Source organism: Ochotona princeps, chromosome 15 (assembly GCF_030435755.1).
Source record: "Ochotona princeps isolate mOchPri1 chromosome 15, mOchPri1.hap1, whole genome shotgun sequence".
NCBI lineage: Eukaryota > Metazoa > Chordata > Mammalia > Lagomorpha > Ochotonidae > Ochotona > Ochotona princeps.
In genome coordinates this window covers 25,180,410-25,206,846 of record NC_080846.1, presented here as the reverse complement: position 1 = coordinate 25,206,846, position 26,437 = coordinate 25,180,410, and the positions used below count along the sequence as shown (strand labels likewise).

The window sequence follows — 26,437 nt, the reverse complement described above, 5'->3', positions numbered from 1 at the left end:
TCTTCAACAGTAATCTTAATTCAGTAGTATAGAGATCATCTAAATTTTGTAACATATTCTTCAGTTATGTCTTAAGTGCTAAAAACATTAAAAGAAAAACAAGCACTTGAATTGCTGTTAATTACATGGTCATCCATCTCATTTCTTTAAATGATAACATTCTGAGTGTGCAATGCAAATCCTCTCCACATTCACTTTATCTAGTGGTAAAAGGTCTTGGTGCCAAAGCAGACAGACAACAAAAAATTTTCTGGTTATCAGTGGTATCTCCCAACCCACAACACTTTTCCACACAGCTTTCTTCCAATCTGAGGATTATAATCTAGAACCTATCTCTGAAATGAGACTGACAGGACAAGAATGGCAGCACTATTCAAAGTTCAACCCTGTAACGGTATTGGCTCTAGGACATCAGCAGAAAGCTAATTTCCTGGACATGGGCCCAGGGTCATAACCACCGATTAAGCACAGCTCACAGATTTTTGAAAACGTATCCTCCAATGAACTTAATATTTCAACGGCTTCCCTAACCTAACACCTAATAAACATTACCAACTGGCTAGAATGAACATATTTGAATAAAAGTCTCTGGGGGGATTGCTTACTTTTCCTGGACTGCATTTCAAATTGACTCAGGAACTGTTTATTGCATGGAGTTACAACAGGATTCTGACCATGAAGTTCTCTTTTAGGCAACAAATCCATTAACTTTTTTGAAGATGCTTCAGATCCAACACCAACGAGAGCAAACCTAAAAAAACGTTTAAAGGGGTGAGGGCAGAAAGTGAGGAGAGATTAATAGTATTATGACTACATTATAAAAGGATTTATTTATTTGAAAAGCAAAGCAACAGAGAGGGGAGAGGGAGAGAGAAAGGGAGAGAGGGAGAGAACAAGAGAGAGAAGCAGATTCTTCACCTTCTGGTTCACTTTCCAAATGATCCCTACAGCAAGGTCTGGACCAGGTTGAAATTAGAAGCCAGGAACTCCATCCTGGTCTTACTTACATGGGTGGCAGGTGCCCAACTACTTGGGCCATTTTCCACTGCTTTCCCAGGCCCACTGGCAAGTAGCTGGACTGGAAGTAGAGTAGTAGCCGGGACTCAAACTGGCACTCCGATATAGGATGCAGCTCTGTCACAAGCATTGGCTTACTAAGCCGCAACAGTAACCCAATATTACATACTGTATCTATATTAAAAAATTGTCTGTGAATTCACTTTCATCTAATTAAAAAACTGAGAATATTTTTTTCTAAGATTTGTTCATTTACTTACCAGAGAAGCAGAAAGTTAGAGGTACAGAGACTGAGTCACAGAAAAACCTGCCATCTGTTGGTTCATTCCCCAAATGGCTGCAACGTGAAGGCTAAAGCCTCAGGACCCGAGCTTTGGCTTAGCACGTAAACCTGCTGACTGTAACACCAACATCCTACATAGGCGCCAGTTCAAGTCCCGGCTGCTCCACTTCTGATCAAGCTCCCCTGCTAACATGCCTGGGAATGCAGCAGGCCATTGCATCCAAGCATGAGACTGGAAAGAAGCTCCAGGCTCCTGGCTTCAGCCTGGCCCAACCCAGACCACTGCAATCATTTGGGGAATAAACCAGTCAGTGGAAGACCTCTCTGTAACTCTGCCATTCAAATAAATTACATTAAAAAAAAAAGTTTGGTTTCCGTCACCCTCATGGAAACCTAAAATTAGCTCTTGGCTCCTTAGGGATAAGCTAACAGATAGGATCTTGTTCTTTCTGCCTTTCCAATAAATAAAGTGCCATGACCATAATGGGGAAGTAGTGAATCTGAAAAACAAATGCCGATACATTCTATCACACAGATGAACCTTGAAAACATACTACGTAAAAGCAGTCCAACACACAGGATGACACGCTATATAATTGAACTTGGGTGTGAAGTTTTTAAGGTGATAGGATGATCTCGAATGAGCAGCAGTGGTGGCATAACTTTGTAAATATCTTTTGGCAATTACTGAATTATACACTTCAAAATGGTAAAAATTTACTGCATGTGAAAATTATCTCAATCAGAAACAATTTTTTAAAAACTGAAAACTCATTTTTATAATTATCAAATAGTCTGGATTGGGGGGCTGTTCCTTTTTCCCCCTAATGCAACTCCTCGATTTGATCCCTTGTTCAACAAATTTTATGACATATTCCAGAATTTACTTACAACATTTAGAAATGGCTTAATTACTTGAATAATTATTCAAGTAATTGCTACATGCCAACTACCATTCTAGGCCAAAACAAAATCAGTGTCCATGTGAAGTTTACACTCTAGTGGGAGAAGTCAAGCCCAGAACTAAAATATATAAAAAGAATGAAAAAATAAAAGAGAGATAAGACACAAAGGTGCAATTTGCACAGGACAGTCAAGAATGCCTTAAAAAGACTGATGGGGCTGAACAAGGAGCACTAGGGAGTAAGACCAGAGGGAGGCTGAAAGCCACAGAACACAGGGCAATTTAAAACCACATGGTAACGACTGAGAAAGGAAGCCATTAAAAGACTGTGAGCAGACAAGTACCAATGTTACATGTCTGTAACTTCCATATTTTAAAGCAGTTGTAGGGAACTTTTTCTGTTAAGGGTCATTTGGATATCAGTATCATCATTCATGGGGCATAAAAAATTGCCAACTTAAGATGCTAGTGTTATGGATTTACTGCATTTTGACTCTTGCATATGACTGTGCTGGCAAGGTCTTTCACACCTGCAGGCCTGCCATTCTCCGTTCATTTTATGGTATGAAATGGATCACAGTGAAAGCAAAACATTAGTGAGGAAGTTACTGCAAAGTTCAGCTGATAAAAATATTTTGCATGAGGGTTGTAGCAATGAAGGTGGTGAGATGTATTTGTTTCTGCACATATCCTGAAGATGTCATTATTTTAGTATAAACTCAAATGATAAACAATATAAACATTCTTTATCATTCTGGACCTAAACATTTATCCTTAAAAAAAATCTGTACCTGAAAACGTGCATAAAACAATGCCTTTCATATAACTTTTCACAAGCAAAATTAGAAGCACAAAACAGTCAAAAAAGCAAAATATAGCAACATGAAAGAAGGCATAATGGAAAAGAACTAGACAGGATGTGAATTTACTGATAAATATTTGTTCTACTGTTATCAAATTATGCTATAAATATATAAACTGTCACACCACTTAAGAAAAAAGAAAAGGCCTAAAAGTATGTTTACCAGAATGCTAAGGGTGACCAGCTATCACTAATGAGATTACGGCATTATAATTCTTATTATGGATATATGTAGCTTATTATTTTTACATAATGATCCTGCCTCACTTGTATAGTTTGGTAGTTCCAAAAGCAAAACAAAACATTCATGTTACTCACAGTATTCTCCAGCTGCCCATCTTCCCCCATCTCTTAACCACAGGAAGAGCAATGCTTCTTACAACTGTCATTTCAACCGTAGGTGGAGAAAACTCAGGAAAATTAGAAAGGAAAATGCCTATCTGTCCACATATCCAACTCCCTTGGCTTTCAGTACAAGGCCCAAGAACCTCATTCCAAGGTAGACAACCACATGATCCATACACATGTAATTAGAATTATCTTTAAGGAAAGTCAACTTATAAACTGTAATCACTTACATGACAAAAAAAAAAAAAAACCAAAGGCAGGCAAAATCTTACCCCTTTGACTGGCCATTTGCTCGATTTTCAAAAAATTTTATCTCCAAAATATCATTTACTCCCAAAGAATGAACTGCCTCAGTCAAGTCTTCATCTGTTGTCCACTGCAAAGACATTTACCTCATCAACCTCAGGTACAGCTAAGATTCTCTTTCAAATTTAGTTTTTAAGGGTAAAATCATTAAAAATAAGAAAATTCATTTTCAATGCTAATTTTATGGTACAATTCCATAGGGTCAGAGATTTCCCTCCCCCCAGTGATTTTCCCCAAACTATTACACTAGACAGTCCTTCATGAGCATCAGAAGTCCATCAGTCTATTATTTCAATGTGCTCTGAATCTGCTGCTACAGACAGCCCAGGGCCCATTGTCTATCTTCTAGTTTTAAACAGCAATGATTAAAAAAAAAAGTTTTTCTGAGATTTGTTTTTACAAGAAAGGCAGATTTACACAAGAGAGACAGAAAGATATTCCATCTACTGGCTCACTCCCCAAGTAGCCACAGCAGCCGGAGCTAAATCGAACTGAAGTCAGGAGCCAGGAGCTTCTTCGGCGTCTCCCACATAGGTGCAGGGTCTAAGGCGTTGAGCTGTCCCCTTCTGCTTTCCCAGACCACAAGCAGGGATCTGGAAGTAAAGTGGAATAACCAGGATACAAACTGGGGTCCATATGGGATCTCAGCCCATGCAGGGCGAGGACTTTAGCCACTAAGCTTTCATGCTGGGCCCAGAACTAAAATTCTTAATAAAATCAATCTCAACTGCTACTTCGTTCCTTTAAAATAAAATTCGTTTCTGAAATAAACACCATATGTTTAAAAACAAAATGGACCAAAAAAAAACTGTTAATCGCAATTATTTAATTCTTACAGTAACTTCATAACTTCTACAATTAACATTTAATACAAAGCAACAGAGGGTTTGTCCAGAGTTAGAAAAGCAACAGGTAATAAAACTAAGATTCAAATTTTTACTTAAGAACCACATTCTTAGCTACACTGCTATTGTTTCCAACATTACAAAGATCACCTAACCAATGTTAGGTTATTCACACTTAATTTTAAAAGAAAGGTGAATGGGCGTAGCCTAGTGGCTCAAGTCCTTCTCTTGCACCTGCCGGGATCCCATATGGATGCTGGTTCATATCCCACCTGCTCCACTTCCCATCCAGCTACCTGCTTGTGACCTGGGAAAGCAGTTGAGGACAGCCCAAAACCTTGGGACCCTGCACCCGTGTGGGAGACCAAGAAGAAGCTTCTGGTTCCTGGCTTCTGAGCAGCTCAAATCCAGCCACTGTGGTCACTTGGGGAGTGAAACATCAGATGGAAGATCTTCTCTGTATATCGGATATCTGCCTTTCCAATAAAGTAAATCTTAAAAAAAAAAAAAAAATGTAAATGAAACATTAAAATATTTTTAGCAAAATGACAGGGTGTCAAATTTATTTTGACTTTTAACTAAGCAGGATGTAAAAATTCTGTGTTTAGTGTGCCCATATATACGTAAAACAGAAGATACACAGAAATAGGAGGTTATATACATAAAAGATTTCAAAGATGAAATTTATAGCTATGATTGAGTGCAAAAATAAAATTTGAAATAAATGTAGTTTTCTCATGAGTATCTTCTATGACCTTAAGACTCCTTGTGAGAAAGAATTCCAAAGCCGTATTTGTAGTGAAATAAATTTGCTTTTAAATTCTTAAAAACTATTTGCGGAGGGGGACAACGATTGTGCTATTAATTGGTGCCCACACCAATGTCCCCAAGGACTGGGTAGCAGGAGGAGCCTACTCCTTGAGCCCTCACTGCTGGGTTCCATGGTATGTAACAGTAGGAATCCAGCAAGAGATAAAACTGGGCATCAACTCCTGGTACTCTAACGTGGGATGAAATGTTTAACTACAAGAATAAATGAGTTCTCTTAATCTTATCATTTATGGAAACTTTCCCGGAACTTTTCGAAAAACCCCTGTCTACTGGATGTGCAAAACTGAAGCAAATGATAGTGTCTCACAAGTAACCCAAATTAAGACATGGTTTGTACAGTAGTGTTTACATCACATTTCAAAATAGACCAGAAATGAAATTTAACTGTGATATGAACTAGAAAATAACCAATTTAAAAATCAAGAGTAAAACTGTTATCTGTCTCTGACAACTCTGATTTTTGCCTTCAGGTCCTAACGCAGTGTTTGTCACAGTCAACTGGGATATTTCAATTGAGGAAGGAGTACTAACATCAAAAGGATAATTGAGGACAAAAATAACTTAACGATTTAACTAATATGTCTATCAAGACCAGCTGAACAACCACAAAATCCAAAACTGAAAGGAAACGCACAAGTAAACTACAGACAAATGTTACCTTCAACTTCTTAACTTTCTCAGAGAATAAGAGATGGCAGAATAGGGTAGGGGCACCTTTCAACAGACAGAGAAACATTAGCCAGTGTGAAGTAGAGAGGGCACGTTCCAGGAAACAGGAGAGGACAGAACCACAGCAGAGAGGTACCTGGAGACTGACACACATGGGAAAGCAGCAGAGAAGACAGTGTGGTGTTGCAGTGACTGATACTCCAGGGGCATTCAGTAAGCTGCGATCTGAATTCCACTGGGTAGCTGGTCTCCACCCGCAGAAAGGTGGGGAGGGACGTTCACCAGGATACTCAGGAGGTGAACCTAAAGAAAGAACTGCTCGCCCTGATGGTCTGTTTGATTTGACCAGGAGCAGAGAAAGAGCAGCAGGGCTCAGACCGTGGTGTGGGAACAGGGTGGATTTTTCAGCCCAGTCTGACCCTTAGAGCTGAATCAGGTGCCATTTTGTCTACAGAGGCAAAGGTTATGGGACAGGACTGTGAATGCACCAAGCTGGGAGTGAACTCATTTTCTGGCTCAGTATACTGCAACGAAGTGGCATCCAACAGGTTCTACCCAAAAGGTCTGGATAGCCCTCAGACTTGACAGCCAGCAGATCAAAACCTCGAATAGTGGCATATCAGGCACCATTTTGTACAGTGTGGCAAAGAATTTAGGACTGCAGGGAACAACAGTGAGCTGTGCATGCGCTGAACTCAGCGAATGCAAAAAATTCGCTGAGCTCAGTGCACTGCACTGGTCTCACAGGGAAAACACCAACTTGGTACTGTATGGGTCAAAACAGGTCCCTGCGGCCCTCAGACCTAATGGCCAAGAGGTTCTGGCAAGATCACCAACAACAACCTAGCTATATAGGACTCCTGGAATTACCCAATTTTGGAAACTACTTGAGCCAGAAGTGGGAAAAAGGTTATACAGACAATGGTGCTGCCTCAGCACAGTATCACATAAGGTGGGGTGGAGAGCGGTGAGCCAGGAGCTGGGGCTACAGAGACTACGGTGAAAATCTAATATAAGAACCTAGATCTGGGGCCTGGAGCAATAGCGCAGCAATTAAGGTCCTCGCCTTGAATGCCCCGGGATCCCATATGGGTGCCGGTTCTAATCCCAGCAGCTCCACTTCCCATCCAGCTCCCTGCTTGTGGCCTGGGAATGCAGTCGAGGACGGCCCAAAACTTTGGGACCCTGCACCTGCGAGGGAGACCCGGAAGAGGTTCCTGGCTCCCGGCTTCGGATCGGCACAGCACCAGCCGTTGTGGCTCACTTGGGGAGTGAATCATCGGACGGAAGATCTTCCTCTCTGTCTCTCCTCCTCTCTGTATATCTGACTTTGTAATAAAAATAAATAAATCTTTTTAAAAAAGTACAGTAGAGAGGCTCCAAAATAGAATGAAGCAGGCAGAAGAAACAATCTCAAAATTAGAAGATACTTTCTGTCACCAAGGGAAAACAAACAAAAAGCTGCAAGTAGAACTGTGCCAAGCTAAAAAAGTATTCAAAACACCTTTAAAAGACACTATTAAAAGGCCAAATATAAGAGTTATGGGAGTCCCAGAAGGTACAGAAAGAGAAACTGGGTTTAAAAATGTATTTAATGAAATACTAAAGGAAAAGTTCCCTAACCTAGAGAAAGAACTGGGAAACAACATGCAGGAGGGGCACAGAACTCCCGACAGGACTAACCAAAAGCGATCTTCACCACAACACATGATCATTAAGCTCTTTTCTGCTGAACATAAAGAAAAGACCCTTAAATGTGCACATAAAAAAAATAAACAAACAAACTTACATATTAAGGAATGCCAATTAAACTCACACAGGAGATCTCTCACAAGAAACCTTACAGGCAAGAACAGAATGGAGCAACATATTCCAGATTCTAAAAGCAAAAAATTGTCGGCCCAAGATAATGTACCCAAAGCTTTCCTTTGTGTTTGAAAATGAAACAAAATTCTTCTACAGTAAAGAAAAGTTAAAATATGCCTCTTCCAAACCTGCCCTACAAAGGATATTTGAAGATGTTCTCTTGACAGAGAAGAGGCATAACATTTACCAAAACGAAAGATAAATGTGAACAACATCCCAGTAAAATAAAGATGAAATCAATCAACAATCCATTGCTAAAATGACAGGACCAAATTACCATCCATTCACATCAACCCTGAATGTAGTAAATGGTTTAAACTTATCAATCACACATCATAGATTAGTAGAGTAGATTAAGAAAACAAAACCCATCTATTTGTTGCCTACAGGAGACACATTTCACCAACAAAGATCAGCAGAAACTGTATCTCATGGATTTTGATGTTTTTAGTTCCATCTCTTCAAAACATTTTTTTCTCATTCAATTCTTCAGTGACTCATAGATCATGCAGCAGCATCATTTTCAAGATTCTTGATTTTTTCATTTCTTCAGCAACACACTGGTAATTCTGTAGCATGTTATTTAACTTCATTGCATTTTTAATTCCTTTTTTTCTTGTTGATTTTGTTTTGTTTCTTTTCATGGGGGGATGTACAGTAACTGTGTAATGGAGACTATCATATCCAGATGTGAGGGTATAATGCAGTATACATCGCTACTTCCAGATCAAAGATGGACTCCCAATGAATCTTAATTGTGTCTTGACAAATGGATGCTGGACTCTGCCACTGTCCATGCCCGCAATATGAACATAAGACTGTTTAGAACTATACTATAGTAATAATATAGGGGTACTCGGCATGTGGGGAGACTTAGGGGGAAGGAAAATTCCAGGGCCTATGGAACTGCATCATAAAATAATAATAAAGAAAAAAAATCTCTCCCTCTTTCAAAATACATATTTTCTAAAAATTTGGACCAAAAAACATGAACCATGAAAAGGTTGAAAATCAATTACTAATAATTTAATTCTTGTATTAATCTTACTTACCCAGGTTAGGTTCCCAATATACAATGCAATTCTCTTTCCAGTATATGTGTAGACCACATTTGGGGCTGCTCCTTTGCCCACATCATCACCAACCGCTGGCGGTAGAGTATCCATGTAATCTCGGTCCTCTGGAGCATCGCCATTATTTGCAGATGGAGAGATGACATCATCATACAAATCTATCTGATCATGTCCACCATATTCTGCTTCCTGAAGCACAGAAAACAAGGTTCCCGATTATACCATAATTACATGACAATTATAGAAATTTGAGTACACGTTCATCTAAAAGTCATTTTAAAAGTCTAGTAGGAGTGAAATACTCAAGTAACAGTAAACAAATACAAAGATGAATATCTAAAGAAAATATATCATGCAACAACATTAAAAGGTCCCAGAACCACTGCGTCTTTAATATTTGATCATAGAAAAATACAACTATAATCTTCTACGCCAGTCAGCTCTTATTTCCCAACCCCAAGAAAGCTATACTTTCGTGAAAAGGACGGTGAGCTGGCCTAAGCAAAGACATAAAGTGTGTAAATGATATAATTTTGTACCAAACAAGGGAAAAACAAATCAAGTAAGTAAATTTATGCAAATAGCATCTTACAATTATTTAATTATTCTCAGTCAACAAAGAATTGATGCTTACCTGATGCTTTAGATATCTAATCAAGCAAATTAGCAAAAGAATAAAAGTTATAAGGACTTAACAAAACAGCAACTGTCTGTCACCAGCAGAATTAAAGCAATGCTAGTGGATGTCACTTACACACCTAAATGATAAGCAAGAGGAGGAAAATGAGAAAGATACATGAGTAAGAGAAGAATGGGAGAGGGCTCAATTTGTAAACAAGCTCAAGAAAAATGAAACACTTAACACCAACTAACGGGACTTTGGAAATTTTTGAGACACTAGCTTACAACAGAGAATAAACCACAGTTTTACCATCTTCCTATTCCAAGACCAGTTAAATTGCTGTGAATTATTTTACTCATAGAGGTAAAATACTTGAAATATTAAAAAAGGAAAGACAATTACAAGAGTTCAGGCATAGGTCATATGTTCTCCGACTTGCAGTTAAGAAAGTTATACAACTAGCATATAATGAGCAGTTTCGGGGACTACTACAAGGATAAAGAATGATCCACAGAAAGCATGTATTGCATGATGGGAAACAATCAATAGGACTTACTATGGGTCCCAGGGGAGCATGGCGATGGTTCTGTTATTCAAAAGAGATCAGAATTTAAAGCAAAACAAAACAAAACAAAGAAACACCAAACTCCTAAGGACAAATACTATTAATACATAAAAGCAAGGGATCATAGGATGTAAATTCATCTTCAGGTCATAAATAATGAGTTATCAAGTTTACTGTCAGTAGCAGAATTTTTACAATGGGTTTTGTTTGTTATGAGGTAGAATGTCTGAAAGACATGTCATTGTGGGGCTAAGATTTAGGTAATCAGAGAACAAAGCCATCTTAGCAATGGTAAGACTACATGGAATAATATCTTAACTTTATTGTTTGCACAAATTTACCAAAATAATCTCTAAGAAACAAGTCTCTACTAAACAAATTAACATGTTCAAATTGCAGTGACATAAAAGTTAGAATAAAGGAAGGTTATTCAAAGGGAGTTGTTTCCATCCTCCTCAGCAGATATTACAATCACAAAATATAGTCTGAGGCAGAGCAAAAAACAATGCAAAGGTTATTATGAGCACAAAGAAAAACTTTCACTTATACAGACCAAATAAGACTTCACTTTCCATTTTCTTCACTAGTTTAAATCTGTGTAATGTTTACATAGGTAGACAATAATTTACAAACACTAATGGCAGCTACAAGATGCTACCTGGTGCATAACAACCACTTACTATTTTTTTAAGTCCATGAATTCCTATGTTGACACCAACCAATTTTCCGTACTGATATTCTACTAATATTTGGCATCAGCCATTCTGTCCGGTAGTCGGACTGCTTCCAATTTGTTGAAGTATGATGTTAACTGAGACCATGGTCCTGGGTTTGATCTCCACTGTACCCCAAACCCTGTACTCTTGTGCTAGCTCCAATGAAATACATTTACATTTGGTGAAAAGTATTAGTGAATCTGATATATTTGTCACTATTACTAAAAATGAAACTAAAAAACAGAGACTCTCAGTAGCATCAGTAATCCTTTTTCAGGTTTACCCCCACTTTCACCCTCAACATTAAGAAAATACAGCACATATCTAACTTGGGTCCCACTTCACTGAAGTCGAAAAACATTAATATTCTGATAGTATGCAAAACATGTATCATACAAAGTAAGCTCTAAAACCCACAGATTAAACTTTGAAGAGTTCACATTTCTTTTTTTTTTCCTTCTCTTTCTTGATTTTCCTTCAACTATAGTTAACTATGTAAAGATTGTCAACAACAATACAATAAAATGGATTATACATTAAAATAAATAAATAAATAAATAAATTTCTGACAATGAAAACTTTCAAAAAAAAAAAAAAAAAAAAAGAAAAAGAGTTCACATTTCACCAGAGCCAGTCAACCCTGTCAAGGTCCGCTATGTAAAGGGTCTTTTGAGGAAATATTATTTAATGTTTTATTTATTCATTCACCTATTTATCTTTATTGGAAAGTCAGATATACAAAGAGGAGGAAAGACAGAGATGATCTTCTGTCCACTGATTCACTTCCCAAGCAGCCGCGTGGCAGCAATGGCTAGAGTTGAGCCAATCCAAAATCAGGCGCCAAGAGCCTCCCCCCCAGGGGGGGGGGGTCTCCAGTGTGGGTGCAGGCTCCCAAGGCTTTGGGCTGAACCAGGCCACAAGAAAGGAGCTGGATAGGAAACGGGGTTGCGGGGATACCAATGGACACCCGTATGGGATCCTGGCAGGTACAAGGTGAGGACTTCAGCCTCTAGGCTACCGTGCCAGGCCTTAATTAATCTCTTAATAAACAGCAACATCTCTTTTCCTCCTAGGTGTTACTTTGGATATTTCCCCAAAAATACCCACCCCATGAAATTTTAGTTAACACAGGTTTAGTACATGCCATTACTAGAATTATAACCATCAAATCCCCTTTCATTCTCCCTGACATGCCCAACATTTCTTCTGTGGTCCTAAAATTACAGCAACATTACACATACTAGTAGCAATGCATGGTAAAGGCATGCCATACCTCACTTAAAAGTCTGTCTGATTTCTTTTGTAAAGCTTTATTTACTTCACTTGAAAGAATCACAAGAGAGAAGGGCAGACAGAAATCTTCCATCTGTTAGTTCACTCCCAAAATGGCCACAATGGCCAGAGCTGTTTGTCCAAAGCTCGGAGTCAGGAACTTCTTTCTGGTCTCCCACTTGGGTGCAGGAGGCCAAGAACTTAAGACCATCCTCTGCTGCTGTCTCATGTCTTTAGCAGGGACTAGATCAGAAGTGGAGCAGCCAGGATATGAGCCAGTCACCTTATGGGACACCAGTGCTGCAGGCAGAGGTTTAGTCTACTATGCTGCTGTGCTGGCCCTCAAAAAGTTCCTTTACTTTTAAGATTTGAGAATTCAGCACAGAGGCCTAGTGGCCAAAGTCCTCACTGTGAATGTGCCAGGATCCCATATGGGCGCCGGTTCCAATTCCAGCAGCTTCACTTCCCATCCAGCTCCCTGCTTGTGGTCTGGGAAAGCAGTCGAGGACGGCCCAAAACTTTGGGACTCTACACCCGTGTGGGAGACCCGCAGGAGGCTACTGGTTTCGGATCGGCTCAACACCAGCCATTGCAGCTACTTGGGGAGTGAATCAAAGGACAGAAGATCTTCCTCTGTCTCCCCTTCTCTCTGTATATCTGACTTTCCATAAGTAAACAAATAAACAATTTTTAAAGCCAATAGCAGATAATCTAATACATAACAGTCATCCCTCAGTATCTAGTTTCAGAAATCCTCCCAACCTTCAGGAGAATAATCACTCACTTCCTTTATAGAAAATGGCCTTGTTGGAGCTGGCACTGTCGTGCAGCATGCTAAGCCACCATTTGCAGTGCCAGTCCAAGTACAACCTGTTCCATCTCTGGTCCAGCTCCCTAATGTGCCTGGGGAAAGCAGAAGCAAGGCCCCTGCATCCACATTAAGTCCCAGCCTCGGGCCTGGTGCAATAGCATAGTGGTTAAAGTCCTCACCTTGCATGCGCCGGGGGATCCCATATGGGCACTGGTTCTAATCCCAGCAGCCCCACTTCCCATCCAGCTCCTTGCTTGGGACGCTGCACCCGAGTGGGAGACCTGGAAGAGCTCCTGGCTCCTGGCTTCAGATTCACTCAGCTCCAGCCGTTGCGGCCGCTTGGGGAGTGAAACATCGGACCGAGGATCTTCCTCTCTGTCTTTCCTCCTCTCTGTATATCCGCCTTTTCCATAAAAATTAAAAAAAAAAAAAAAAAAAAGAATAAGTCCCAGCCTGCTGGCTTTAGCCTGCTCCAGCCCCAGCCACTGTGGCATTTTTGGAGAGTGAACAGAGGATGGAGGATCTCACTCCCTCTCTGAATTTGCCTGTCAAAAATCCCATAGTATTTGTACTTGACCTGTGCATATCTACTCTTACTTTTCTTTTTTAAAGATTTATTATTATTGGAAAGCCGGATATACAGAGAGGAGGAGAGACAGAGAGGAAGATCTTCCATCCGATGTTTCACTCCCCAAGTGAGCCGCAACGGGCTGATGCGCGCCGATCCAAAGCCGGGAACCAGGAACCTCCTCCAAGTCTCCCCAACGGGTGCAGTGTCCCAATGCATTGGGCCGTCCTCAACTGCTTTTCCAGACCACAAGCAGGGAGCTGGATGGGAAGTGGAGCTGCTGGGATTAGAACCGGCGCCCATATGGGATCCTGGGGCCTTCAAGGCGAGGACTTTAGCCGCTAGGCCACGCTGCCGGGCCTTACTCTTACCTTTTAAACATCTCTAAGAAGAGTGTGAATGGCTATTATAATAACATAATATTTAAGGAGTAATGACAGGGGAAATAGTGTTTACGCTCAGTACAGATACAAGCTTTAAGGCCGTTTCAATCAAGCTGGTTGAATCTGTGGATGTGGAATCCGAGAACACACAAGGCCAACTACAAATTTTTAAAGAAAATATCTCATTTGATGGGGTGACTGTCTGGACTAGCAGTTAAGACTCTGGACAACTTTGCTGCACACTGGATTAGCCTGCCCCAGGCTCCCCAGGGACATGGGTCCAGCCACACATGTAGACTATCTCGACCCAAGCACTCAGTCCCTCCCCCTACCATCCCCCCATTTCTCTCCAGGCCCAGCCATTGTAGGCATCTGGGGAGTGGACAAGTGAACAGGAGCTGTTTCTCAGAAGGCACAGTTTAACTAACTGAGCTCATACCTGAATCAACTGGGAAGAACTGTCAGCTCCCCTCAACATTCCTATGCAGACTTCTGAATGAACTTCTATGTACTTCATTTTGGCCTTTACAGTCTTAAAGATAGTCTTCTCTTAAGACATGAACAAATCAGAAATAAGGCTTCAAGGATATTTATACAATACACTTATTTTCCATAACCATCAAAACAACTGGCCAGAGTAAACACACAATGCTAAATATAATGCAAAACAAATCAGCAAATGAAATGGCCTATTAGAATGTCTAGTCCCTCATTTCCCAATTTTCTCCTGGCCACCACCTTTGAACATTTCATTTTATATAGTTTTTTGTTTTGTTTTTTGTTTGTTTTCCAATTGGTAAACTAGATTTACAGAGAAAAGGAGAGACAGAAAGATCTTCCATCTCCTGGCTCATTCCCCCAATGGCTGTAGTGGCTGGAGCTGAGCCAATCCCAAACTAGGAGCCAGGTGCTTCTTCTAGGTCTCCCAAACAGGTGCAGGGTCCTAACGCTTTGGGCCGTCCCAGGCCACGAGCAGGGAGATGGATGGGAAGTGGAGCAACCAGGACGTGAACTGATGCCCATATGGGATACTGGCACTAGCAGGCAAAGGATTAGTCAACTGAGCCATTGCACCACTCCCCTTACACACACACTTTTAGCTAAGTGGTCAGATTCCTAAACTGCTATGGTTATCAGTAATATACAGACAGGGAGACTAGAAAATAAACACAAAATGAGGGAATTTGGATTCCCAAGCAAACAAAAAGGCCCACTACCTGAATGCACAAAGTAGAATGGAACATCCCTAATCTGAGAACACGGAACCATCAACACTTCAGTTCCCAGCAGTTCAGATACAGGACACTCCATCTAGTTAAACTGTCCTCATGGTCAGTTTTTTCTCTTTCCTTTCCTTTGCTAGTTAATTTTACACATGAAGAGCACTACCTACAAAACAGGACCTGCCAGCACAATCTAATTATGTCTCTCGCCTCCCCACCCACTACAGTATATCCTAACGGCATGGAAGCTAGCTTTGTACCTCCCGTATGTAACAGACACTTAAGAGGTATTTCTGAATGACTGAATTCTTAAACTACTTAGCCTTGGCCAATTTTTTTAATGAGTAAAAATAGTGAAAAAGAAAAAGAAATTAAAAATATATCAGCTTCATAAATACCATGTTTGAGTAAAAACCTCTATTCACAGTAAAGTGATACACAGGAGTAAGAACTGTTCTTTGGCCAATTCCAAATGCAATGCAGAAGTGTAGTTTAGAGATACTTCAAGTTCTTCCCAAACTGAAGCAACTGCTCTCAATTTGGTAACATCAGAGACCAAGTCAGGAACTAAAGAGTGCCGACAAAAAACAGCCAAGTCCCTGGTGTCATCTCTTCATTCTGTAGTTCTAAACTCATCTGATAAAGAATTCTACTATAGTTTCGTTAACTTATTTTCACCCCATCCTCAAACAAAAAAAATTTTCTCTTTTAGAAGACTACTGAATGCCTCAATTTCTGAAGTTGACACAAAAGAACGATCAGCTATAACAAGGAGAAACAGAAAATACATACACTACAGAGAATTTCAAAGCACAAAATTGCAGTTAAAATTGCAGTTCACACAGCGAAAATGGTTTTTTAAAATGTTTAACAACAATCAAAAATAAGTAAAGAAAGCTTAAAACAATTCTTCTGTAAAGCACTCTGCTAAACCACAGTCAGTCAGTCACGGTTCACCACAGGCCAGGCAAGAACAAGGCTGCTAGTGTGTAAATGAGCACAGATGAAATAAACCCATCACGGTTCACCACAGGACAGGAAAGAACAAGGCCACTCGTGTGTAACAGCACAGATGAAATAAACCCATTGCAACAAGCCTCACGGCTGCCTCTAATTGAGATAAGATCTTAAAAAGTATTGAAATCGTTTTTTCTTTGAAAATGCCTAATTGTATCTGAGAAGGCAGATGAGAAGCAGATGACATGTTAAGTAGTCCCTCCCTGTTAATTTCTCACCTCCTGCTGAGTCAACACCAGTTACTGCAGAAGGTTAAAAAAGTATCCGTGCAAGCAGCTATCTGTCCCTCACCAATATAAAAGCCTAAAAATACTTCTTCAAGAGATACTGAACAAAGCTCAGCCTTTAGGACCATGCCCCAATTCTTCCTTTTACAGGGTGCATGCGTGGTGAAGCAACGTACTCTTCCAACATTTGACTGTCATACTCGTTGGATAAATACACGACATTTCCTAGAGGTCTATCAACCTTAAATAATTGGCATCCGTAGCACGAGGACATCTCCTAATTTGTAATCAGCACAACAGACATTATATATTCAAAATATAAGCATAACTTACAAGACATTTTCAAACTTCAGGGTTGATTACAATGGGTTACATTTAAACGTATCCAGCCTTCAACAGAGCAGGAAACATTAAAACCCACTTGGAAATATCTATCCTAACACTTCTATCAGAGGCACAGTCAAGATACACAGAGAAGTAATTCTAAGTTTGCACATCTGCAAAATCCTTAACGGAGGGAAAGAAGAAGGAAATTAAAAACAAAAAAGCTTTAACCAGAGGTATTGTATTGAAACTTCGTATATGGACCTGGAAAACACAAGGGAACAAAAGAGCTTTAGGGTGCACTCCAGTTGGGTACAATATTATTTAAAAAACAAAAACAAAAAGGTGGTACTAGAGAAAACGTAGCAGGGAAGATAGAATCCACAAGCTTGGGGCTTAAAACGTCACCCAGCAACACAGGAGCGCCTTTTCCAAGGATGCTCGCCAGTGCGTTCTCGCAGGCAACCGTGTCCGATGGGACACCTGGCCGGCTTCCTCTGCAGTCTCTCAGAAGCCCAGCCCTCCGAAGAAACTCAGCACCCGGCTTCCGAAAACAGGATCCACCCCCGCCTCCCTTAGCACTAGTTAAAACTACACCAGGTCTATGCTTTCTTCACGCTCTGTCTGGGCGGGAGTAATCATCTTTTTGTTCCATCCAACCACCGCCGCGCGCCTCCAATTCCTCGGGGCGACCCCAGGCACTTAAGTCCACGGCTCCATATTTTCAACACAAAGGCCTAGCCCAGAGAAGGGACTGCGTCGGCTTGCAAGCCCCCCGCCCCCACTCTCCATCCCCCACCCCCGGTCCCTAGGCCGCCCGGAGATTAGGCTGCCAGACAGGGACCGCGCGCTGGCCTCTCCCGACGATCGGCGGGTTTCCAAAGCCCAAGGACTTGTTGCTGACGTGCTCACACTGCAGAAGCCCGCTGCAAAGTGTGAACGGGCCGCGGAGGAGGGCGCCATGCGGCAACGTGCCGCAAACGCGGGGCAAGAGCGCGCAGCAACCCGGGGCGCGCGGGATACAAAGGGCTGTGAACGCGGCCTTCCATGAAGCGACCGTGCGTGGACAGCGAAAACAAAATGGAGCGACGGGAGGAATCGGAGCCCGAGTGGCAGGGCCGGGTAAGGAGGGGGGACGGCGGGCGCGCGCCCCGCCGGGGCTTCCTCTCCCAGCCGGCAGGGCAGGGGGCGCGGCGGCCCGTTCTGCCCGCCAGCCCGCCCACCCGCCGCCCGGGCCTAGCGCGGCGGGAAGCGTTCGTCCGCAGCCGCCAACAATGGAGAGCGGCGAGAAGGGAGGGAGTCGGAGGAGAGGGCCCGAAGGCGCCTGCACGGCGGCCCGCGACTGCGCTCCAGGCCCCGCAGGAGGGTCGTCGCGCCCGCGGCCCGCGAAACGACGCGGTAGAACGAGGGGCTGGGGGGGCACCGCGGCCCAGAGGCGGCGGGGGCGCACGGTCTGCAGTGGCCGCGGCTCGCGGCCCGCGGGCGGGCACCCCCTCCGTCCCCCGCCAGGACAGCGTCCAGGCCGCAGTGTCGCCCGGGTCGGCGGCGCGGGCCCCGGCCCACACGTACCTGGTTGAACTCTTCGCCCACATCCGCGTAAATGTCTATGTGGTCCACGCCGTCCGCCATCTTCCCTCGGCCTCGGCCGCCACCGCCGCCGCCGCCTCCTGCAGGTCCGCCCGCCGCGGCAGCAGCAGCGGATCTGGCGGCGGGGGCGGGGCCGCTGCGTCACTTCCGAGGCCCGAAAGGATGAGGCGGGGGTGGTGGCCGGGCGGCCGGGAGGCCGGGCCGCTGGGCCGCTGTGCTGGCTGGGAGCGGAGGCCGCGCCTCCCCCCGACCGCCCGCCCCGGCAGTTTCCTTTGTGCGTCGGGTTTGGGGCTGGGGGCGCAGAGGGCGATTGCGCGTACGCGCCCGCTCCCGGCCTGGACCTTTTCCTGTGGCCCGCGACACGCTGGAACGACAGGTTTCACGTCTCCGTTTTTCCCACACGCGTTCGGGGCCTTGGACGGTGGAAGTTGTTAATTCCACGAGGAAATATGAAGTGTGATTCCCCAGCCTCCCCGGTCACTCTGGGCGTCCTGAGCCCGAGAGCGGCGTTTCTCTCAGGGGGTCCTCCCGGAGGAACTGCTGGGTTTGTGCAGAGCACCCTACAGACCCGTTTGCATGCCTTGGGGTCCTCGTTGGCCCTTCCCCCCACCCATCACCCTTCATTTTCCCTGCTTCAATGTGCAGCGGGTTTCCTGTAGCCCTAGTTCAGGTGCCTCTGGAGAGCAATCCTCTGGGAACCTACCGAGCAAGTCGAAGTGTCTGCAGGCCGTGGGCTTCTCTCTCAGAATTATGGAATGTCCAAACTGGAAAAGGTTTTGTTAGGTCCAGATACAGAGGACAAAACCTAGGTCAAGCAGGAACCCAGTGATCTAACAGGAGTTACCAGGTAGGTAAAAGGGACGGCCGTGGGCCATCAATGGCTTATTCGAAGTGCTTATTCAAATGGCTTATTCGAAGTGCAATTTGAAACACCCCCTTAACATTCTTTCTTTTCCAGTCATCTAAAATTGAGCGGTTTCTGAGATATATAGTAGCCAGAAACCACTCACACAATAACTAGGGTAACCAAGGTGACGACATCTGTATCTGCTGTGGTGGGAAAGCTGGCTCAAATTTCTGATCAGAGGCTTGGGCAGCTAGATGACCTTAGTCAAGTTGTCTGTGCTCATCTTCAATCTCAGGTTATTTAAAAAAAAATACATACAGCCCTCACAGTAGCCTAGCAGCTGAAGTCCAAGCCTTGAACCTGCCGAGATCCCATATGGGCCCCGCTTCCCATCCAGCTCCCTGCTTGTGTCCTGGGAAAGCAATCAAGGACAGCCCAAAGCCTTGGGACCCTGTACCCATGTAGGAGACCAGGAAGAAGCTCCTGGCTCCTGATTGGCTCAGCTCCAGCCATTGCAACCACTTAGGGAGTGAACCAGCAGATGGAGGAGGATCTTTCTGTCTCTCCTTCTCTCTGTAACTCTGACTTTCCAATTGAAATGTTTTTAAAAAGACATATATATAATTCATATATACAGATATAAAATATATTATATAGATATTAAAGATAGGCTTATGGAGAGGGAAAAGGGGAGAGTTGTTACATTAGCTTATTTACTCTGCAAATGGCCACAGCCAAAAAGTCAGGAGCTGGGAGTTTCAACTGAGTCTCCCAGTGGGTGGCAGGGGCCCAAGCTCTCCAGTGTTCTGCTGTTCCATTTCCTAGGCCATTAGCTGAGAGCTGGATTGGCAGCTGCAGCCCATATGGGCGGCCTGCATCACAGGTGACTGGGTCAACCCAGCGATGGCTCTTTGTGTTCCCCACTAACGGTCCCAATTCCAGACTTTTTTAGAAGAGATTTTATGTTATTTTTACTTCAAAGTCAAAATTTGAAGAGAAATAATGGAGAGCTAGAACAATGTCGTTAACTGGTTCACTCCCCAAATGTCACTCCCCAAATGGCCACTACCACTATTATGCTGGATTTCTGAGATCCCCAGAAAATCATCGAGTCTGAAGTTAGTGCTAAGGCATAAAAGTGGTTTATTTATGCTAACCTAGGTCTAACTGAGGCTGCAGCAGGAGCAGCAGTGCAGGAAAAAGAGAAGGGTGAAGTTGAACAGCACAGGGTTCTTACACATTCCAGGACAATTCCATACAATTATACAGTCATGATTGGTCAGTTTATCTGTTAAAAGAGCAAGTTGGCAGGCTTCTATTGGTGGGTTTGAAGTGAGCAACTTTCAAACACCAGGGACCTCCTTCCTGAGGAGTGGTCTGCCTACCTGACCTGACAGGTGTCCTGCTGGGTGTCACGTAGACTGTCAGGCCTGAAGTTCACACAGCCCCCCAGCCAAGCAATTAAGGCAGAATCACAAAAGCAGAAAACATCTAGGTTGTTCACCACCAGAGCTTGGCAGGTCCAAAGCCTGGAATCAGAAATTTATTCTGGGTCTCTTATGTGGGTGCAGGAGTCTAAGCCAGTCTCTGCTGTTGTTTTCCCTGGCACATTAGCAGGGAGTTGGATCAGAAGTGGAGCAGCAGGAACACTGGTTTCTATGGGATGCCAGCACTGCAGGTGGAAGGTGATCCTGATCCACCACTGCACTGGCTCCCAATTTCAGAATCTGGGAACCTGTGCACTTATTAGCTTACCTGGTAAAAAGGACTTTGGAGATGTGATCAAGCCAAGGCGGTTAGTCCTTGATTGTTTGGTGTGCCCGGAGGATCCTTGTAAAAGGGAAGCAATATAATCAGAGGAAATACAGTGATGGAAATAGTTTCCATTCTTTCAGACACTTACAAAGCAGCCCAAGGTTCTAACTTGTGTTGTTCATGACAAGTCAGATTTTAGGATTGGCTACTGCATCTTTGAAAGTATTTGTTTTTTTTTTTCTTCTCTCTTTTTTTTTTATTCATTAATTACATTGTATTATGTGACACAGTTTCATAGGTACTTGGGTTCTCCCCACCCCTCCCCAAACCCCCCCACCATGGTGGATTCCTCCACCTTGTTGCATTACCACAGTTCAAGTTCAGTTGAGATTCCCCCATTGCAAGCATATACCAAACATAGAGTCCAGCATCTTATTGTCCAGTCAAGTTTAACGGCTTCTTAGGTATACCCTCTCTGGTCTGAAGACAGAGCCAGCAGATGTAAAGGAGCTGAGTGTATGTGGACTAGAGGCTTATCACAAGCCAAGAACACCCGGTATCTTGAAGCAACCAAGTCATAATGCTATCTCTCTTCATGTCCCAAAACTATTTCCTTCCCTCTCCTTACGGACATTGTTTATGTTGCTCTTAGTTTTTAATTTATTTAACTAGCATTAAAAAAAAAAACACCCCTACAGACTGTTAATCTCCCCCAAGACAGTGATTAGCAAAAGCTTGCATATCCTGGCCTTTGTTACCCTGGCTTTTGGGGATATAAAAGTCTGTTCTTGGACAAGGCACATCATCCTAAAAGCATGAATGAAGGCTGCACTGTAGTTTAATAAAATCATTTCTGTTAAGCATCTTGTCTGTTCAGTCAATCCTGATGTATTTGGCTCTTTTTCTTTGGCTGCTTTTAAGATTTATCATTGAAGCTCTGATATTTTGCTCCTTTATGTGTATTTTTCCTAAAAGAGTTACCTTTATTTTTATTTAAAGATTTATTTATTTTTATTGGAAAGTCAGATATACAGACAGGAAGATCTTCCATTCATTGATTCTCTCCCAAAGTGGCCACAGCGGCCGGAGCTGAGCCAATCCAAAGCCAGGAGCCTGGAACTTGTTCCTGGTATCCCACTCAGGTGCAGGGTCCCAAAGCTTTAGGCTATCCTTTACTACTTTCCCAGGCCACAAGCAGGGAGCTGGATGGGAAGCGGGGCCGCAGGGATACTGTTAGTTATTTTAAAAAGGGTTAGAGTTCTAGTTCATACAATAATACGTTATTATTATGTGCAGCTAATTCCCGCAACCTGGTTCTTTACCGTGAGCTGAAAACACCAGATGCAACAAGCTATCTTGGGAGGTTTATTCCTGGTGGAGGTAGCGGAGATCAGCGGGGAGGAAAAAGGGAAGATGGAGACGCCTGGGGCCTCTTTATGCAGGTGGACCTGCAATGTGTTGGGGGCAGGATTGGGAGGGATTGAGGGCAGGCCCCAGGGGATTGGTGCCTGCAGGTGAATGCCTAGGGATAATTGGTGAGTGGGCGGGGTTGGGAGATTGAGGTGGGATTCTTAGGTGAAATGCAGGGTTACATCTGATTGGTGGATGGCTAGACTGGCACAAATTTCATGAGCTGTGAGGAAGAAGGAATGGTGCCAGGTCCAGGGTGGGATATTCAAATAGCTCCTTAAATCTAAATATTTTATTAAGACATTTAATATTAACAGTTTTGTACTATGAACACAATGCAAATATAAAATGTCAAAAGGTGAATTAAGAATTTAAAATGTCTTGCCAATATTAATGGCCTCAACTTGTCATATGATATGGATGGAAGTCCTATTTGCAGTTGTCTTTTTAAAATCTTTGATACTTTGGGGACAGCTCATGTCAAATATCATTATGTCGTCATCTTCCTCACATTGTGTGACTGACAAAAATCCTGGAAGCATGTCAGGTGTTGGCTCTGCCATTTTCTTGTCTTTCTTTCATTGTTTTGGGATTATTAACATTAGCTATGACTTGTGATTACTTAGGAACCTGTTTAAGACACGGGTCATTTAGGGGATGACTCGCTTAGTTAAAGCTAGAAAATAATGTGTGTTATCTCACATCTGGCCTCTCATTAATCAGCATGTATCATAACACAGTGCAAGTAAGGTGTGTTATGTGCTTATGTTAGAGGCTGACCGTAGAAGCATTTACTTTGTAGAATGTCTCCTCTTCCCTCGAAAGTGCCCACATTGCAGAGAAAGGATTACTGCAAAGGTCAGGAAGTAAATGTTTTGGGGTACCCTTTGGCACAGTGGTTAGGTTGCAGCTTAGGGCCCGTGCATCCCATACTGGCATGCTGGGTTCTTGTCCGCTCCTGATTCTAGCTTCCTGTTCATGCATACCACAGCAGACAGCAGGTGAGGTAGTGCCTGCATTCTTGCAACTCGCAGGGGACATCTGAATTGGCTCAGGTTGGCTCAGCCTTCGCTGTTGTGAACGCTGGGGGAATGAGTCAGTAGATGGAAGATCACTTTCTGTCTTTGTTGTGTCAATTTGCCTTTCAAGTAAATAAATAAATAAATACTGAAAGAACAATATTTTAAAAAAACATGTATTTTTTTAAAAAAACAGAGATTGCTAATTTGAATTTTAAATCCTAAGTAATTCAGGTCACTTGTGAGTCTTCTGCAGTTTGAGACTCTATTGTTTGTATATGGTGAGGTTGGAGTGTAAGTGGAATCTAAATGAGGAATTCATTCAGCTTGGATTTCCTGGAAAATATTCAGAAGTCAGATTTTTTTAAGATTTTTTTTTTAAGTTAGAAAGGCAGATTTTACAAGAGAAGGAGACACAGAGAGGAAGATCTTCCATCTGTTGATTCACTCCCAGTGGCTGAAATGGGCAGAGCTTAGCCAATCCAAAGCCAGGAGTCAGGAACTTCTTCAGGTTCTCCCATGTGGGTGCAGGGTCCTAAGGCTTTGGACCATCATCCACTGCTTTCCCAGGCCACAAGCAGGGAGCTGGATGGGGAGGTGGAGCAGGTAGGACACAAATTGGTGCCTCTGTGGCATCCCAGCACTTGCAAGGCAAGGATTTAGTCACTGAACAGTCACTATGGGCTCTCAGTTATAAACTTAAGGATGCCTTCATTGTCGTATTTGTGATTCATCATTGACCTAAATTTTCATACCTTATTTTGTTAATCATAATTTTTATAAGATTTATTTCTTTTCATTGGACGCAGATATACAGAGAAGGAGATAAAGATCTTTTGTCCACTGATTCACTTCCCAAGTGGCTGCAGTGGCCGGAGCTGAGCCAATCTGAAGTCGGGAGCCTGGAATTTTCTTCTGGGTCTCCCACACCAATGCAAGACTCCAAGGCTTTGCATCATCTTTTATTGCTTTCCCATGCCATAGCAGGGAGCTGGATGAGAAGTGCGGCAGCTTTGACACGTGGGATCCCAGCACGTGCAAAAGGAGGACTTTAGCCACTATGCTATTGTGCCGGGTCCCTGTAACTCATAATTTTTATTTTTCCTTAACTCGTAAAAGAATCATCAGGTTCCACAAAACCTAGACTTATGTCAAATTTTGATAGAAAACCATCTGATGTGAACTGACAAAGAGTATTAGTATCCAACCCATGAACTAAATGTAAGGGAATAGGCGTTTGATCTGTGACTACATCATCCATCGGGATCTTTGCATTCCATATCACTGTCTGGATTCAAGTACTCGCTTCACTGCCAATTCTAGCTTCCTGTTAATTCACATTCCGGGAGGCAGCAGCTGGTGGTGCAAGTATTTGGTTAGGTCCCCTGCCACCCACATGAGAAGCGTAGGTCTGCAACTCCCACCTCCAGCCTAGTGGAACCCTGCCCACGTGGGGCATTTCAGCATGAACCAGCAGACGATGCTCGCTCTCTCTCTCTCTGTCACTCTGCCTTTTAAATAAATGAATCCAAAAAAAGTTTAATGAAAGAATTAAGCTTAACTCACATTATACAATATTTTTGTTTCATTTTTTTAAAGGCAAGAAACACACATCAAGAAACAGAGAAACTTAGCACCAGTTGGTTCACTCCCTAAATGCCCACACAGGCTAAAGCTTGCAGCATGGACTCAGTGTGGGTCTCCCATGTGAGTGGTGGTACTCAGCTACTTGAACCATTGCTTGCTGCCTCTCAAGCACTTTAGTAGGAAGCTGGAACCAATCCAGGCCCTCTGAGATGGGATGTAGTCTTCCCAAGTGGTGGCTTACTAGCTGTGCTGACACCATGACTAAATTCATCAATTTTCAAAATAAAAAAAAGGATACATAATTTAATATCTTTCTGTATCCCACTAAATATAATTGTATACCCAGTTTCATTGACAATTGATATGCCAGTTATTTTGATATGACCACATGAGACTTAGTCCATACCAAGAGAAGTAGTATATTACATCTACTGTCCTTTGAATCAATCAATCGACCGTTTCAAGCACTACACTTCCTGCTGCCAAGTTCTGTTAGGATCATGGGGAATGCATATGATGTGTAATGGTGTCATACTGGGAAGTGCGGAGGTTCATGCTGATACATTATCTAGGATGCTGATCCATGCTAATACATATATCCAGCTGGAAGAAGAGAAACAAGACTCAAGCTGACAGAAACGATTAGAAAACGTATTGCTAAGCTCTCAGTGAACTCACAAGCAACTTGGGAACCAAGCTTGAAACAGGCAGAAACAAAGGGAGGCAAGCTGGAATACACATGGCACCCAGGAGATAAAAGGCTTAGGAAGCTATTTCTAAAGTCACCGTCACTGGGCACTTGATGTCACTCCATGTTCTCTATTGTGATCACTGCTGGGCTTCTGCACCAATGCCAGTGTACAGATCAAGTTCTGGCCCTTTGTACACTCGAGATTCAACCTTGAGGCTGAACATTGAGTTTGGATTACACACCCATGTAGACAATACTAGGGTGATCAGTTCAACTGTGCATAAACAACATACTGAATAAAAAGACATGGATATGATAGACAAAAGAGCTGGTCTCTCTAATTCAACAAAAGACCTTGAGTACCACATCAAAAGGTGGAAAGAAAAGCAGGTTGAACAAGTTCTTCAGCAAATACCAAAGGCCATAGACATGCTGAAATAGACATGGACAGCCAACAGCAGGTTGGTAGCAATTTCTCACCTCTGAGCATTCTCCTCCACATTGGAGTTCCTGTGATTTCATGGCAGCAAGGAGCAGTGCAGCATCTCTCAACCCTTAGCCATGGTCACAGGAGTTGTCAGGGGCTTTTCCCTTACCTGTCTCCTCATCTCTCTGTCCTGCTTGGTGAACTACATGCGTCTGTTGCGGGGTGCCAGAGAGATCACACTGGACCCAAGTGTAGGATGTTAGGAGGAGTCTATTTTCCAAGCTTGGTGACAGCAGCTCCCACTGTACTCCAGGAGCCACTGTGCAGAGTGGCAGAAGTCCGAGGTTTTTAAGCTCTCATCCTCCAAACGGATTGAGAGCCG

General features: G+C 43.0%; 1 protein-coding gene across 4 annotated transcripts in view; it reads right to left on the bottom strand.

The window, feature by feature from the left end:
• Positions 1–18,456, bottom strand: part of CPSF6 (cleavage and polyadenylation specific factor 6) — a 31,107-nt gene extending 12,651 nt beyond the window's left edge. For all 4 annotated transcript variants that reach the window (XM_058673883.1, XM_012926350.3, XM_058673884.1 and 1 more), the window contains exons 1-4: positions 18,302–18,456; positions 8,984–9,193; positions 3,687–3,790; positions 606–751 (exon numbers count right to left, since the gene is read on the bottom strand). In XM_058673883.1, the coding sequence (XP_058529866.1) occupies positions 606–751; positions 3,687–3,790; positions 8,984–9,193; positions 18,302–18,361 (520 nt within the window). In that variant the 5' untranslated portion in view covers positions 18,362–18,456. The remainder of the gene's footprint in view (positions 1–605; positions 752–3,686; positions 3,791–8,983; positions 9,194–18,301) is intronic.
• Between the last annotated feature and the right edge of the window lie 7,981 nt (positions 18,457–26,437).